Source organism: Oratosquilla oratoria, chromosome 44 (genome assembly GCF_046742065.1).
Source record: "Oratosquilla oratoria isolate Oo_2021 chromosome 44, ASM4674206v1, whole genome shotgun sequence".
Lineage (NCBI taxonomy): Eukaryota > Metazoa > Arthropoda > Malacostraca > Stomatopoda > Squillidae > Oratosquilla > Oratosquilla oratoria.
Genome location: NC_134820.1, coordinates 29,374,098 through 29,390,244, shown reverse-complemented (window position 1 = coordinate 29,390,244; position 16,147 = coordinate 29,374,098). Strand labels below are relative to the sequence as shown.

At 40.1% G+C, this 16,147-nt stretch overlaps 7 protein-coding genes across 7 annotated transcripts; 3 read left to right on the top strand and 4 right to left on the bottom strand.

Annotated features, from left to right (window-relative positions):
* Positions 1–2,531: 2,531 nt before the first annotated feature.
* On the bottom strand, positions 2,532–3,171 carry LOC143022385 (pro-resilin-like). Its single transcript, XM_076180541.1, has 3 exons — positions 3,160–3,171; positions 2,912–3,013; positions 2,532–2,801 (listed from the first exon to the last, which is right to left on the bottom strand). The coding sequence occupies exons 1-3, from the start codon at positions 3,169–3,171 to the stop codon at positions 2,532–2,534; spliced, it is 384 nt and encodes a 127-aa protein (XP_076036656.1).
* A 290-nt stretch (positions 3,172–3,461) lies between these two features.
* On the top strand, positions 3,462–8,622 carry LOC143022384 (pro-resilin-like). The gene is made up of 3 exons (XM_076180540.1): positions 3,462–4,169; positions 4,308–4,409; positions 8,353–8,622. Exons 1-3 carry the CDS (start codon positions 4,158–4,160, stop codon positions 8,620–8,622), a joined length of 384 nt encoding a protein of 127 aa, XP_076036655.1. The 5' UTR covers positions 3,462–4,157.
* LOC143022185 (cuticle protein 21-like) lies at positions 4,519–4,893 on the top strand (the record flags this gene model as incomplete). Its single annotated transcript, XM_076180286.1, has 1 exon — positions 4,519–4,893. A coding segment is annotated over one exon (270 nt), but the record flags the coding sequence as incomplete, so codon positions are not given.
* Positions 6,413–7,061, bottom strand: LOC143022184 (cuticle protein 8-like). The gene is made up of 3 exons (XM_076180285.1): positions 6,976–7,061; positions 6,805–6,922; positions 6,413–6,703 (listed from the first exon to the last, which is right to left on the bottom strand). Exons 1-3 carry the CDS (start codon positions 7,059–7,061, stop codon positions 6,413–6,415), a joined length of 495 nt encoding a protein of 164 aa, XP_076036400.1.
* A 2,363-nt stretch (positions 8,623–10,985) lies between the features above and the next one.
* Positions 10,986–11,620, bottom strand: LOC143022383 (cuticle protein 7-like). The gene is made up of 3 exons (XM_076180538.1): positions 11,552–11,620; positions 11,365–11,466; positions 10,986–11,255 (listed from the first exon to the last, which is right to left on the bottom strand). Exons 1-3 carry the CDS (start codon positions 11,618–11,620, stop codon positions 10,986–10,988), a joined length of 441 nt encoding a protein of 146 aa, XP_076036653.1.
* Positions 11,621–12,242: 622 nt separating this feature from the next.
* Positions 12,243–12,921, top strand: LOC143022204 (cuticle protein 21-like). Its single transcript, XM_076180304.1, has 3 exons — positions 12,243–12,254; positions 12,463–12,564; positions 12,673–12,921. The coding sequence occupies exons 1-3, from the start codon at positions 12,243–12,245 to the stop codon at positions 12,919–12,921; spliced, it is 363 nt and encodes a 120-aa protein (XP_076036419.1).
* Positions 12,922–14,381: 1,460 nt separating this feature from the next.
* LOC143022198 (cuticle protein 21-like) lies at positions 14,382–15,029 on the bottom strand. Its single transcript, XM_076180298.1, has 3 exons — positions 15,018–15,029; positions 14,790–14,882; positions 14,382–14,672 (listed from the first exon to the last, which is right to left on the bottom strand). The coding sequence occupies exons 1-3, from the start codon at positions 15,027–15,029 to the stop codon at positions 14,382–14,384; spliced, it is 396 nt and encodes a 131-aa protein (XP_076036413.1).
* Positions 15,030–16,147: the final 1,118 nt, after the last annotated feature.

The window sequence follows — 16,147 nt, the reverse complement described above, 5'->3', positions numbered from 1 at the left end:
ACGATGTGTAATACTGTAGGTGTATGCAGAGCAATGTGTTAACTTATTGAGTCAAAAATAAAAGTAAAGGACGACAACCTTTGTTTTGATTAGGTTTTTATAAAAGAAAATACGGTATTCACTGATAATGACAGCCTCAAATATGAATTATATATATATATATATATATATATATATATATATATACATATATATATATATATATATATATATATATATATATATATATATAGTAACCCATTCAATCATCGTGGAAGACATAGCCGAAATACTTCAAAAGACATATTAGAAAGAATATGAGAGGCCAGACCTCGGTCCCTGCGATCATATATAGTTCATTTCTATAAAAATTATGGATATGGATAACGAAACATCCTCTTCAATGACCAATATTTTTCCTTCATTATGAAAACTACAAATTGGTTCCAACTACCGTGTCGATACATCGATATTGTGCAGATATTTTGTAGTCATATCTGTGATTGTGTATACTAATGTGAATCACCTTAATCGTATTTAAAAATTTTAATTCATTGTCTCGTCCATATCCCATATCACTTAGTTTGTTTATAAGGGTTTATCCACCGTTGTGTTCCTCGTATCTTGTCATGTGGTTCATTTCTACGACATAATTGTAACAGTGGAGCAAAGTGATAATCGTCTTTCCTCATTGTAAGTCATTCGGACCTAAACTCATCCTAATTGTGGCGACAACCAATATCGTCCTCTCACCTCACTGGCATCTGCATGAATTGGGCAAATACCTGATTTCTTGACGGTCGACAAAGTCCAAGACGTCCCCAAAGCAGCAGACTGTCGCCACTGTCAATTGAGAGGAGGGACTGTCTATCATTTCTTTAGGTAACCATGACATTGGTCACTGACCCTTTGAAGCCTCCATATATTATATCAAAAAGAAAATCCCAGACCTTGCTGCTTCGGATTACGTCAGACTGTCATAAGATAGGATGTCGTTCTTGTGATTTATTTCTATGATATTTGTACCTTTACTCCCTCCTTCAATCTATTTGTTACCCACGTATATATTTTTCTTGTATTTGGTTCCCACTACTTTAGATGACAATTTCTTCTACAATTATTCTCTCTGAGGATTAAACCACTTTACTTCTCTTGTTTTTTTCATGGCTTCTTTTGCCTTCGCTATTGCTATTGAACATTTTCCTTTTAATGTACATAATGATAATACGCTTTTAGAAGAATATTCATTATTCTAATTTAGTGTATCTCAGCACAATTAACTAGTAGCTCCCTTCTATCATTTGTCTCATCTATTACAAACTTCCTGAAGCATGGATTATATTCTTTTCTTCTTTGGTATGAAAATCTCTGAATGTCAACTGCATTTGTTTTTTCTTGTGCTTTGATTTATATGATCATAGAAACAATAAATTTCGTCGTCTGAATTCTGTAAAGTTGATACACAAAACTGAATTGTATTTAGGATTTATCTTTTACATAATCTGATCAAAATTCTAGTTAGAATACCTGATAAAAAAGATTTTGCGCTGCCACCAATTTCTCGACTAATTAAGAATGTTGCTACACCTTATTTTTTATTTTTCTTTAATTCTGTATATTAACAAGTCGTGCCCGTCTTTCAGCTGCGAGTGTTTAGTAATTCCTTGATAATGACTAGTGATTTTGTCACTGAGGACAATATAGCAACGCAAAGGTGAAGTCATGGAGATAGCAAAACAGATTTGAAGAGGGAACAATTATAAGAATGATAATAAGATAAGATAATCATAAGAACAATAATAGGGAATAACGAAGAAACGATATAAATCAAAATTGATCAACATTCATTACTGAGCAGGCATTATTCTCAAGTCACTAAAGAATGTTGTGTAGCTCTCACATGTAGGGATATCATTAAAGCCCTAGAATATTAATTGCATAAAACCAATGTAGTCAACACTGTCATACGGGGATGCAGGTGTAATATACTTTTCTTCATCCCCATTGGACCTTGCTCAGTCTCACAATATCCCAGTTGAAATATGACAGTTCTTTCATCAAACTCTCCAGGTATATACACTATTCCAACTATGTTGACAGGATATGTATTAAAAATCCATCTGTCATAACGCTGTTTGAACGCATTTGCAGATTAGAACAATAAAAATAATGTATGTAATGAATGTTGAAGAGAATATAACACTAAATCCTTATCTGTAAAAATTAAGTCTATATGATTTCAGGATTGGAGTTCTGGCTTTCCATGTCCGGTCTCATTTTTATTTTAAATTATTTTGAATATATCCTGTATCCTGGGTACACGGCCCACTGCATATATACATCTAGAATTAACATGAATTATTCTTTTATCACATATTTTGTAAATTCATATTATGGGCAGTTATTACTAATTGGTTGGTTTTGGATAAGAACCTAATTGAAACAAAGGTTGTTGATCTCTCATGTTTTTATTTCTGGTTCAATAAATTACCTCACTGCTATGCTTACACATAATATTCATACATGTTTCAGACTGGATGATCAGTAATGACTTAGGCGTATGTAGGACGAGGGGTGGTGTATGAAGCACGAGGGGTCGTGTAGGTGGGTTCGGGGTAGCGGGCCTCTCCCTCGTAGTTGACCTGAGCCACGAAGCCAGAGTCTCCGTTGACGGTGTAGTCGACCCTTCTGAGGCGACCGTCGGGCTGGAGGACGTAGTAGGCTCCCTGAGTGTCGTAACCGTCTCGGGACTCCTGGTGTCCGAAGTCGTTACCGGAGTACTCGTCCTTCACCTCCCAGTTGAAGTCGTATTGAGCTGGGCCCTACAAGAAATCGAATTCAAAGATCATTATGCAAATACTGGGTAATTCCTCACTTGATCGATATGATAAATCGTCCACATTATGTTCTAGAGGAAGAGATATTTCCTTACCGAAGGAGCAGGTGCAGCTTGTCCGTAGACGGGAGCTGGAGGGTTGTAGGAGGGAACGCTGTCGCAAGTGGCCACGACGGCCAAAGCGGCGAGAAGGGCAACCTGGATGAGAAGGGATTAGTATTAGTCCAAGAATTGATTATCATAATGATCACTCTTTTATCATAACGACACAAACAGTGAAGATCAGCGTTGATAGTCTTTATGGTACTAAGTCTTGAACTCGGAGCAGAATATTCTTGACTCACTTTGAGAGCCATGTTGACAATAGAGGAAGAACTGATGCAGACCGACGCTCGTGCAGACTTATATACTCACGACCCCAACCTAGTTGGTGACGTCAGTGGTGGGTGGGTCTTCTGCCTTTCGAGCGGGTCACTCTTCGCACGGCCTTCAGGGTCTTAGCAAGCAAGGTCATCCAAGACATGAACAATATTAGAATAGAGGGCAAAAGTCAGTTTAGGCCTCCGAGGTCTATTACCCATTTATGTCCAAAAGTATAAATGCTTTAAATGTTTTTATTTGGCATCATATCTATGAACAAAAGAATATGTGTGAAATATCAATGATTTATTCACTTGGTCATTTCTGCAGAAGGCTTTAGATTGTATACAAATATGATGAGAATTACTTATGTAAAGGATCTATTTCGCAATCTTCATGCTATTTAATACAATATAAATTGAATCATTCCATGTGTGATCTTTCTGATCTTCACACATCTTGTGTTTCTTTCTCGACAGCAAAAATATAGGGTCTCTTGCAATCCAAACCAACACGAAGTATTGTCAAACCTATTTTCAGGTACTCTAAGAGAAGGCAGTTGTTTCTTTCCATAACTATACATCCTTCGAGTCTCAGCAGATTTAAAGAAACGTGACAGATTCTTTGCTGCATCGATAACACAGGCCAATAAAGCAGAATAGCGTGCCTTTTCTCTCAATCAGTCCTTGGATATATCATCATTCATCACTTTCATACCTTTCATAAATTGTTGTACTTTTTACAAGTGAAATCTTTATTGGAAATGATCTATTATTCTGGTGGTGAGGCATTTATACATTTTTATGACTCCTTAGTGTTTGTAATGATCTCACTTGCCAGGGGGCTCAAAAACCGTGTCAAGAGTGACCAGCTAGGAAGAGCATGAGACCCGCCCTGTATCTACGTCACCAACTAGGTTGGTGCCCGCGTATATAAGCCCACACGAGGGTCGGTCTACATCAGTTCCACCTCTATCATCGACATGGTTTTCAAGGTGTGTCTCCTCTACTGCAAACTGAGGACTTAATACCATAAACTTGATAAATTTTAACCTTTGCTATTTAAATGAATATAATTAAAGGGTGTAGATTATAATTACTACTTGGACTAATACTGATCAATTCTTAATTAGGTCGTCCTTCTCGCCGCTCTGGCTGTTGTGGCCACATGCGATAGCATTCCCTCCTACAACCCTCCAGCTCCTGTCTACGGACAAGCTGCACCTGCTCCTTCGGTAAGCAGGTCTCTCTTCTTCCAGAATAACAAGTCGACGCTTTATGGTTAGAATTAACAGAGGACCTAATTAGATTCACATGATAGCCTTTAAACTTAATTTCTTGTAGGGTCCAGCGCAGTACGACTTCAACTGGGAGGTGAAGGACGAGTACTCCGGTAACGACTTCGGTCACCAGGAGTCCCGAGACGGTTATGACACCCAGGGAGCCTACTACGTCCTCCAGCCCGACGGTCGCCTCAGGAGGGTCGACTACACCGTCAACGGAGACTCTGGCTTCGTGGCTCAGGTCAACTACGAGGGAGAGGCCCGCTACCCCGAACCCACCTACACGACCCCTCGTGCTTCGTACACGACCCCTCGTCCAGCATACGCCTAAGTTAGCACTTATTGGCGTGATCAGCATATCCGACTAAAGACCATTATGCCGATTAAATGTATGCATATCAGGGAGATAATTTATTAATGATGAAGTAATAAACGATAAGGCATTGACAACATTTATTAATCAACCCTCTTAGCAATATAAAACTATAGAATGTTCTTTCTGTTTATACGTAGTACAGGAAATTTAGCCATGATAAAAAGAGAAAAAATTAAATCCTTACAAAGATATCTATGAACAACTGTATGGGTGGACCAGATATCTTGACCTAAAATATTTAATGCGTAATTACTACGAATATGAACATAAACGGAAACACATTTTCTTGGACATTCAAGATAATTTCTTCCATTTGAAAATATACAAATTGGCTCCCACGATCGTAATGACTTGAATTCTGATTAAATAATTCACAATTATAGTGGTGATTATGTCTATTCTGATGAATCACATATATCTATAAATTTTTCATTTCATCATTCTTAAAAAATCTTTCCTTAAATAAGACTTTTTAAGAATACCACTGTAAAATGTCATGGTGGTCTTCTAAAAACAATTTCCTTATATAAATCTTTCCCTTCCTAGGATTTATAAAATATTTATATGAGGAAATATTTTTTCTTTTAAAGAATACCATTGATAGTTCTCAGGTCACCTTTCCTCACCCAATCACATGAGCTATGCAACCTCCTTATTTCTTCTTCTTTTCCTGTTGACGTTTCCCATTTTCATATGGGGTCGCCGTTCCTCGCTAGTCGTTTCCACCTGTTTCGGTCCATCACCTGGTCCTCCTCCTCCAGATGTTTCTCCTTAAGGTCCTCTCTCAGTCTGTCCTTCCAACGCAGCTTGGGTCTCCTCGCCTGCATCTCCCCTGTACCTCCATCCCCATCATTCTCCTTCCCAAATAAGGCAACCTCCTTATTTGTGCATATTAAAAAAAATCTAAGATATTCAGAAATACGGGAAAATGTCGACATTTTTGACTGAGAAATTCCGGGTGTCATTCTATCTCCAGGCAATAATGATATTTCAAAGGATCTTTAAATTTTGTTCCTGCGTAGGATTACCTGGGACTTTGACCCATATAACTGATAGTTTAAAATAGAAAAAAAATATTTGAAAGAGTAACCATTTATTGGTGTAGAAAATATCCAGTTGAAGGAAAATATATCTTGTTCCGTCCTTCCCAATGCACCTTTTACCCCATCCATCCATCTCATCCTTGGTCGCCCCCTCATGTTCACTCCTTCTACCTCTACCTTCCACATTTTTTTTACTAATCTTTCTTCGCTCATTCTTTCCATGTGTCCAAACCATCCCAGTTTTCTTCCATCAACCCTATCTCCCAATATATATATTCATAATTTTTATAATTCTTACATGCGTATCCGTATCTAAGTTGAGATATCCCACCAATTTTTATTTCACCCACGTTTTGTGAATTAATGTAAGAGGAACCTGTTATCAATTAGTACAGTAGATTTTCTCAGTAAGAATCTAATTAAAAAGAGTTTGTCAATTTCCTTTAATTTTATTTCTGGCTAAATAAATTAAGTCACTGCTATGCGTACACCTAATATTGTTATGTCTCGGATTAGACATACTAATCAATAAAGACTTAGGCGTATGCTGGACGAGGGGTGGTGTATGCAGGACGAGGGGTCGTGTATGAAGCACGAGGGGTCGTGTAGGTGGGTTCGGGGTATCGGGCCTCTCCCTCGTAGTTGACCTGAGCCACGAAGCCAGAGTCTCCGTTGACGGTGTAGTCGACCCTTCTGAGGCGACCGTCGGGCTGGAGGACGTAGTAGGCTCCCTGTGTGTCGTAACCGTCACGGGACTCCTGTTGACCGAAGTCGTTACCGGAGTACTCGTCCTTCACCTCCCAGTTGAAGTCGTACTGTGCTGGACCCTGCGAGAAATCAGATTGAAAGTAGGTAACGCAAATAAAGTCTTCATTTGACTATTATAAATCGTTTACTTCATGCTGTGGAAAAAGTGATATCTGCTCACCGAAGGAGCAGGTGCAGCTTGTCCATAGACGGGAGCTGGAGGGTTGTAGGAGGGAATGCTATCGCAAATGGCCACAACAGCCAGAGCAGCGAGAAGGACAACCTGGATGAGAAGTGATCTGTATTAGTCAAACAATTTATCATACCAAGCACCTTCCATTTCTAACGGCACAAATAGCTACGGTTAGCGTTGATAAGGTTCACGTTATCAAGTCCTGAACTTGTGGTAGAAGACACTAGACACACCTTAAGAGCCATGTTGACAATAGAGGAAGAACTGATGCAGATCGAGGCTCATGCAGGCTTATATACTCCCGACACCAACCTAGTTGGTGACGTCAGTGGTGGGTGGGTCTTCTGCCTTTCGAAGGGGTCACTCTCTGCACGACCTTCGGAGTTTCGTTTCAGCAAGGAAGGTCATCAAAGACATGAACACGATCAGAATAGTGGACGGAAACACTTTAGGCCTCCAAGTTCTATTACCCTTTCATACCCAAGATTATAAACGCTTAAGATGTTTTTCTTTGTCTTTGTTTCTTTGAACAACAGAATATGTATAAAACATTAACGATTCATGAATTTGGTTATTGCTGCAACGGCATTTAGATTGTATACAATTCCAATGAGCAATACTTGTGTAAGATATCCAATTACACACCTTATGTTTCCCTTATGAGAGCAAAGATATCGGGTTCCTTTAAAAAATCAAACCAATCCGAAATGCTGTCGAATCTATTCTCAGTACTTTAAGAGAAGACAAATTTTTCTTCCCACAATCACACATCCCTCGAATCTAAGAATATTTAAGGAAACGTCACAGATTCTTCAATGCCGCATCCGTCGATAACATTGGTCAATAAAATAGAATAGCGTGCCTTTTCTCTTATTCTGTCCTTATATATATTATCATTCATTACATTCTCACCTGTCATAACTTTTTGGCCTATTTTTTAAGTGACTTCCCTACTGAAGTTTAAATATTCTTTTGGTAGTGAGGCACCTATACTATTATTTGACTCCTTAGTGTTTGTAATGACCTTACTTGCCAGGGGGCTCAAAAACCGTGTCAAGAGTGACCAGCTCGGAAAAGCAGAAGCCCCGCCCAGTATCTACGTCACCAACTAGGTTGGTGTCACGCGTATATAAGCCCACACGAGTTTCGGTCTACATCACTTCCTCCTCCATCACTGACATGGCTCTCAAGGTGTGTCTAGTGTCTTCTACCGCAAGTTCAGGACTTAATACCATAAATACTATCAACACTAATCTTCAGAATTTGTGACGTTATAATAGATAGATGCTTATAATTTCTATGACTAATACTGATCCCTTTTCAACCAGGTCGTCCTTCTCGCCGCTCTGGCTGTTGTGGCCACATGCGATAGCATTCCCTCCTACAACCCTCCAACTCCCGTCTATGGACAAGCTGCACCTGCTCCTTCGGTAAGCAGATCTTTCTTCTTCCAGAGTACCGTATGGAATATCTATGATAATCAATTAAGGGTCTGAATATAATCACATTACAGTCTTTGAATTTTATTTCTTGCAGGGCCCAGCTCAGTACGACTTCAACTGGGAGGTGAAGGACGAGTACTCCGGTAACGACTTCGGTCACCAGGAGTCCCGTGACGGTTACGACACCCAGGGAGCCTACTACGTCCTCCAGCCCGACGGTCGCCTCAGAAGGGTCGACTACACCGTCAACGGAGACTCTGGCTTTGTGGCTCAGGTCAACTACGAGGGAGAGGCCCGATACCCCGAACCCACCTACACGACCCCTCGTGCTTCATACACGACCCCTCGTCCTGCATACGCCTAAGACAGCACTTATTGGCGTGATCAGCATATCCGACTAAAGACCATTATGTCGATTAAATGTATGCACATCGGGAAGATAATTTATTAATGATGAAGTAATAAATGAAAAGGCATCGAGAAACTTTTTTTTATTAACAAAACTTATTTACAAGATAAAGCTAAAAAGAAATGCTTTTCTGCGTATACAGTGTAACGGATGTATCCATGTTAAAAGATAAACATCCAAATGCCTATACACCCATATATATTAAAAGCGATATGGGTGGGCTATATATTTTGAATTAGAATCAATAATGCATTGAATAAGTTGCGACAAATCCTCTTCAACATCGAAGATAAGTTCTTCAAATTGAAAAGATGTAAATTGACTCCAACGATCGTAATGATACATGAATTCTGATTAAACGAATCGCAATTATTGTGGTGATTGTGTCCATACTGATGAATCGCATATATCTATCAATTCTTTATTTCATCATGCATAATTCTTAGGTTACCTTTCAGGCACAAACTCACATAAGATTGGTAGCTTTTTAATTTCTGCATATTAAAAAAACTCAAGACATTCAGACATACGGTAGAATGTCGCCATCGTCTGGTGAGAAAATTCAAAGTGTCATTCTTTCTCCAGGCAATAATTATATTAGCCACATGCTTCAAGAACTCTTTAAAGCTTGCTCCATATGCTTGAGAGTTTAGAATAATGAAATAGAACGAGTAACAATTTATTGGAGTGAAAAAATTCAGATGAAGAAGAAATTATATGATTCCGTGTGCGTTTCAACGAGAGGGGTGTTCCAGAGGTGAATAAAATTGGTTGATGCAGACAGGATAAGAAGAAAAGTGACAGCCAGTAAAAATGGAGCCAATCGATATAGCCCGTTTGCTACCATTAAGGATTACCCCAGAAAATTGGTCAAATCTCCCGCTAGCAGCCAGAATCAATGGCAAACTGCCGCCCGATAGAAAGCCAGTAATGTGGCAAATAAGTATTCACATAAAGATCTACGGCACAAATAAGCCTAATTTCAAAACACATAGGAAAATCGGCCCTTCTTGTGATTGTTTCTAGCAAATTCTGGAATGTTGAATGTTACCAAGTATCCTTTCTCTTATTGTCGGCATCATAGTCCTAATCATAGTGCCAACCAGCGTGATGTTCATCGTCGTTTACTCTTTTGTTAGAATCGTTGCGAACACAGAAACAAACACGCATATTCGTTTTAGTGTATGGAGAAGAAAATAGATAATCTTATATAAAAAAGAAATCTAGGTTTTGATGATCCATTTCATACTATTCCTGTTTCCCCTTTTCTTACTGTATATTTAAATCTGTCTGTCATTTTTTCTTCTTGACTCCTACTATAAGGACATTACAAGGTGAGGGAAAGATATAGCGGCTAGCTCATAAAATGCATTGAGTAAGGCTAAGAACACAAATAGAGAAGAGAAACAGAAGATGTTTTCGTACTGTACAAATGCAAAGTCCAATGGTACATCCACACTTTGCCTTCCCACCGGAACATCCAACTCGCGATATCCAGGGGCCAAATTTATGAAAAATCTTAATCCTAATTTATAAAAGATCCTAAACCCCAATGGCGGAGATTTGACATAAATCTCTATTATGTCGGCGACCTAAATGCTTACGTCTAGACATAAGCATTTAAGTCGCCGACATAGAGATTTAGGTCAGATCTCCGTCATTAGGGTTAGGGTCTGTCTTAAATTCGGCCCCTGGACTTTGATCCCCATCAGGCAGACTGGAGACAATCAAGAAGCTTGATGTAGCGACATCAAGTATGGATAAATCAAAGAATAAAATTCTAGTCTGTTATATAATTTTCATATAAGTTTTAGAATATTTTGACTACCTATTACTTGTACTATTCTCACATGTGTTACCATGTGCCTCCATAAGGCCAAGCAGAAGCGTCAGACAAGAAAGGCCAGGACATCCGACACAAAAAACATGGCTCCTGCCCACTTTTGCCCTACATGTGGGAGGGGCTTTCTCGCCCGGATAGGCCTGGCCAGCCACCTTCGGATGCATCCTTCCTTTAAAAAAAAAAAAAAACAAAAAAACAAATTAATATCATGGTCATCTTCGACTTCGAAGGGCGAACAACAACAAACAACAACATTGAGAATGCCCATGAATTTTTCTTTCACCTACGTCTTTTGAATTTATGTTTCAGTAAGCTGTTATGAATACATTATTTTTTCTCAGTAAGGAACTAATCAAAACAGAGGTTGTCTATCTCATTTAATTTTATTTCTTGATCAATAAATTATCTCGCTGCTATGCAGACACCAATTATTCTTAATAATTGTATTGGATTAGACATGCTGATGAATTATGACTTAAGCGTATACTGGACGAGGGGTCGTGTATGAAGCACGAGGGGTCGTGTAGGTGGGTTCGGGGTAGCGGGCCTCTCCCTCGTAGTTGACCTGAGCCACGAAGCCAGAGTCTCCGTTGACGGTGTAGTCGACCCTTCTGAGGCGACCGTCGGGCTGGAGGACGTAGTAGGCTCCCTGGGTGTCGTAACCGTCGCGGGACTCCTGCTGACCGAAGTCGTTACCGGAGTACTCGTCCTTCACCTCCCAGTTGAAGTCGTACTGTGCTGGGCCCTGCAAGAAATGAAATTTAAAGGCTATTATGTGAATCCAATTAGGTCCTCTGTTGATTTTAACCATAAAACGTCGACTTGTTATTCTGGAAGAAGAGAGACCTGCTTACCGAGGGAGCAGGTGCAGCTTGTCCATAGACGGGAACTGGAGGGTTGTAGGTAGGAATGCTATCGCAAGTGGCCACGACGGCCAGAGCGGCGAGAAGGACAACCTGGTTGAGAAGAGATCAATATTAGTCCAAGAAATGATGATCATAGTGAGCACCCTTTGATTATAAAGGAACATATAGCATTAACGTTGATGATGCTTTTGGTATTAAGTCCTGAACTTGCAACAGAATACTCTTCACGCACTTTGAGAGCCATGATGATGATGAAGGAGAAACTGATGCAGACCGACGCTCATGCATGCTTATATATGTGTTTCACCAACCTAGTTGGTGACGTAGATTGTGGGCGGGTCTTCTGATTTTTCGAACAGGTTACTCATGACATGACCTTCGATCCCCCTGGCAAGTAAGAAGATTATAAGTACTAAGGAGTCAAAAATGTTATATATTTCTCACCACCAGGAGAGTGAATATGGTCAAATAAAGAAGTCGCTTGTAAAAAAGTGTACAAAAATATGAAAGGGGAAAAGGTGATGAATGACAATATATCCAAGGACATAGAGAGAGAAAACACGATGTTCTAATTTGCTGACTTATGTTATGAATGCGGTAATAAAAACCTGTTAACTTTCTATAAATACACTTGGACATACATGGGTAATATGACATGGGAGGCTAAAATGGTTCTGTCCACTAACATGATTTCGTCCACGTCTTTAATGACCTTGCTTGCTGAGACCACGAAGGCCGAACGAAGAGGGACCCTTTCGAAAAGGCAGATGACCCACCCAACACTTACGTCACCAACGAGGTTTTTGTCACACATATATAAGCCCGCACGAACGTCGGTCTGCTACAGTTCGTCCCCCATCATCGACATGGCTCTCAAGGTGTGCCTAGTGTCTTCTAGTGCAAGTTTAGGGCTTAGTACTATAAACATTATCGACGTTAAATCCCGCTATTTGTGTTGTTGTGTATTTGTGTTGTGAGTTAATACCACGAACCTTACCAACGTTAACCCTATTTGTGTTGTTATAATCGAAGGGTTCTTATTATGGTCATCGTTTTTTTGACTAATGCTGATTTCTTCTCAACCAGGTTGTCCTTCTCGCCGCTCTGGCTGTTGTAGCCACTTGCGATAGCGTTCCCTCTTACAACCCTCCAGCTCCCGTCTATGGACAAGCTGCACCTGCTCCTTCGGTAAACAGGATTCCCTTTTGCCAAAATATGAATTGGATGCTTTATGGTTGCAATAAATTGGGGACTTAATCCATTCGCACAACACTCTTTAAACTTGTTTTCTTACAGGGCCCAGCACAGTACGACTTCAACTGGGAGGTGAAGGACGAGTACTCCGGTAACGACTTCGGACACCAGGAGTCCCGCGACGGTTACGACACTCAGGGAGCCTACTACGTCCTACAGCCCGACGGTCGCCTCAGGAGGGTCGACTACACCGTCAACGGAGACTCTGGCTTCGTGGCTCAGGTCAACTACGAGGGAGAGGCCCGCTACCCCGAACCCACCTACACGACCCCTCGTCCAGCATACGCCTAACTTATCACTGATCAGCATATCCAGTCTCAGACATGTATGCTTGTCAGAAGATGAAGAGCAGTGAAGTAATTTATTGAGCCACAAATAAAAAGAAAAAGAGATAAAAACGCTTACTTATACTTAAACCCTTATGAAAGTATATATGTTCTAACTTTAAATATACAGAGTACAGTCCGTACAAATTTGTTCCAAGAAACAGACAGATTTTTTCAACAGACATGTGAAATAGGATATGTAGGATATGGGGAGATAGATGTCTAGGTTTGTAACATCTTTTTCGAAGAAAATACATATTCAGATACATGAGTTACAACAACTCTCCTCGGAGTCCAAAATAGGTTGATCCTTTAAGAGAACTGCATATTTCCAACAAAAGGATAAATCAGTTATGTACAAAAATCTTGTACTAATATTTGTTATTGTGTCCAGCAAAATACATTACTGCATCTACTGAGTATGTATTTTTCTCAGATTTGTTGGGCTGGAATTTGATTCAAACTTTAATGATATCTTGACATTTAAGGGCATCTGTATCGCTGGTTCTTCAGAGTTCATTCTGTAAGTAATCCTAGAGTGGCACTCCTTTCTTAACTCTTCGAGGAAGAACTCTGTGTGTCGGTGTCGAAGTCTTCGAACTGAGAACGATGGTATGATGGTTCTGAGAGTCAAAATGAGAACGATGTGTCAATTCTTCAGCATTCGTTCTATAAATGATCTTTCAACATCGTAACTTTAGATAAAATCTCGATTCATGTGTTGTTCTTGGGGACCTTCTCATTTCGATTATATTATGTTTTTCGATTATGCTGATGTTGGTAGACTATCACACATAATACTTTGAACATTTCATTGTAATGCCATCGAAGAAATCTCTGTTTTATTTTTTGTTTATCTATTTATTTATTTATTTTTTGTGTTACTATTGACATTCCTGTTGGAGAATACTCTGCTTCTGAGAAAGATGAGTATGGACTATTTGCTTGTATTGCTGTAGGTCATACAACTGTTATTACTATTGGCATTATTGTCAGAGATGAAGACTACTATTAGTTTGGGGAAGATATTTACAGACTATTATATGTCGTTTATAGAATATTCGTTTGCAATGTGAAAGGTTATATAACTGTTTGGACGTGGAAGAGCATTTGACGTTTTTCATTTCAATATATGTTGCTATTAGTGATCAAAGATTACAGGTTATTTTTCAAGTCAGTTAAAGTTTTCCCATTTTTTCTTGTAACATGATTATATTGGTTAATGTATCTATATTTGGATGAATATTTCTTAGAGCCCATTTTATGAATTCATATGAAAGAGTGGGCCTCGTATCAGTACATTAAAACAAAGGTTATCGATCACTTTTTTATTATATTACTATTGCAGCAATAAACTATCTCGTTGATATGCATACACCTAATATGCATAACGGTATGTGATTGGATAATGTGATTAGAGATGACTTAGGCGTATGCTGGACGAGGGGTCGTGTATGCAGGACGAGGGGTCGTGTATGAAGCACGAGGGGTCGTGTAGGTGGGTTCGGGGTATCGGGCCTCTCCTTCGTAGTTGACCTGAGCCACGAAGCCAGAGTCTCCGTTGACGGTGTAGTCGACCCTTCTGAGGCGACCGTCGGGCTGGAGGACGTAGTAGGCTCCCTGAGTGTCGTAACCGTCTCGGGACTCCTGTTGACCGAAGTCGTTACCGGAGTACTCGTCCTTCACCTCCCAGTTGAAGTCGTACTGTGCTGGGCCCTGCAAGAAATCAAATTCAAAGGCTAATATGCGAACGCATAGAAGTTCTCACTTGATCTTTGTGATACATTTTCACATGATGTTTTAGAGGAATAGATATCTACTCATAGAAGGAGCAGGTGCAACTTGTCCATAGGTGGGAGCTGGAGGATTGTAGGAAGGAATGCTATCGCAAGTGGCCACAACAGCCAGAGCGGCGAGGAGGACGACCTGGTTAAGAATTGATCAGTATTAGTTCAAGAAGTAATAATATTCTACATCCTTTTATAACAACATGAATAGCGAAGGCTAACATTGATAATAATTATGGTATTAAGTCCTCAACATGCAGTGGAGGAGACACACCTTGAGAGCCATGTCGCTGATGGAGGAGGAAGCGATGTAGACCGACAATTGTGTTGGCTTATATACTCGTGACATCAACCTAGTTAATGACGTAGATACTGGGCGGGGCTTCTGCTCTTCCAAACGGGTCACTCATGACCCGGGATTCGAGCCACTGGCAAGTGAGATAATTGCAAATAATAAGTCAGAGTCACGTACCTATTCCCAGCCATTTCACTCCACTCTACCATCCTTTCTATCCCTCCCTTCTCAGCTCCTCATGGATGACGGGTCATCCGTGGTCAAACGCAATGCAGCAAGACACAGTATATCCACAGCAAGGTCGTTTCATTTAATTGGCGACTCCCTTCCCGTCCCTTCATGCAGAAAAAGAGAAAACGGGGAGAAATCCCTTCGGTCTGCGTCACAATATCATTGACACATAAGCATCCCCTACTCCCCCATCCTTCCCTTTCATGCATAACAGTATCACCCATACATAGTAATTTTCCATTCACCCCTATCTCCTGCCTTCTCCCTTCCTTGCTCAACAGACATTTGCTCAACGCCCCCTTCACCCCATCCATCGATCTCATCAACGGTCGTCCCCTCAAATTCAGTCCCTACACACACACACACACACACACACACACACACACACACACACACACACACACACACACACACACACACACACACACACACACACACACACACACACACACACACACATATATATATATATATATATATATATATACAGAGGTGGGGGAGTGAATTTGAGGGGACGGTCGAGGATGAAATGGATAGATGGGACGAAGGGGGCATTGAGCAAGAGGAGGATGTCTGTTGAGCAAGGAAGGGAGAAGGCAGGAGATAGGGGTGAGTCGGAAAATTACTGTATATGGGTGATATTGTTTTGTCAGAAATGGAGAGAATGGATAGTAGGGGATGGTTATGTGTGACTGATATTTTGACCCAGCCCAAAGGGATTTCTCCCCGTCTTCTCTTTTTCTGTATATATGTATATATCACTACCTGAATAATAAATAGGTTTGCATAAAAAAATCATAATCAAAGAAAAATACAAAAGAAATCTGGAACGTTAGAAAGTTATAAATGATGGAGTTTCCTTGGACAGAATGCGAGAA

Excerpts from the sequence above, each read along its gene's own strand:
- LOC143022385 (XM_076180541.1), bottom strand. Across the intron at positions 2,802-2,911 it reads AAGCTGCACCTGCTCCTTCG|GGCCCAGCTCAATACGACTT; the intron begins GTAAGGAAATAT and ends GATTTCTTGTAG.
- LOC143022384 (XM_076180540.1), top strand. Across the intron at positions 4,410-8,352 it reads AAGCTGCACCTGCTCCTTCG|GGCCCAGCTCAGTACGACTT; the intron begins GTAAGCAGGTCT and ends TATTTCTTGCAG.
- LOC143022184 (XM_076180285.1), bottom strand. The coding sequence starts at position 7,061 with ATGGCTCTTAAGGTGTGTCTAGTGTCTTCTACCACAAGTTCAGGACTT. Across the intron at positions 6,923-6,975 it reads AACGCTAACCGTAGCTATTT|ATCACTTCTCATCCAGGTTG; the intron begins GTGCCGTTAGAA and ends TGACTAATACAG. Across the intron at positions 6,704-6,804 it reads AAGCTGCACCTGCTCCTTCG|GGTCCAGCACAGTACGACTT; the intron begins GTGAGCAGATAT and ends GATTTCTCGCAG.
- LOC143022383 (XM_076180538.1), bottom strand. The coding sequence starts at position 11,620 with ATGGCTCTCAAAGTGCGTGAAGAGTATTCTGTTGCAAGTTCAGGACTT. Across the intron at positions 11,467-11,551 it reads ATACCAAAAGCATCATCAAC|GTTGTCCTTCTCGCCGCTCT; the intron begins GTTAATGCTATA and ends CTTCTCAACCAG. Across the intron at positions 11,256-11,364 it reads AAGCTGCACCTGCTCCCTCG|GGCCCAGCACAGTACGACTT; the intron begins GTAAGCAGGTCT and ends CATTTCTTGCAG.
- LOC143022204 (XM_076180304.1), top strand. Across the intron at positions 12,565-12,672 it reads AAGCTGCACCTGCTCCTTCG|GGCCCAGCACAGTACGACTT; the intron begins GTAAACAGGATT and ends GTTTTCTTACAG.
- LOC143022198 (XM_076180298.1), bottom strand. Across the intron at positions 14,673-14,789 it reads CCTATGGACAAGTTGCACCT|GGCCCAGCACAGTACGACTT; the intron begins GCTCCTTCTATG and ends GATTTCTTGCAG.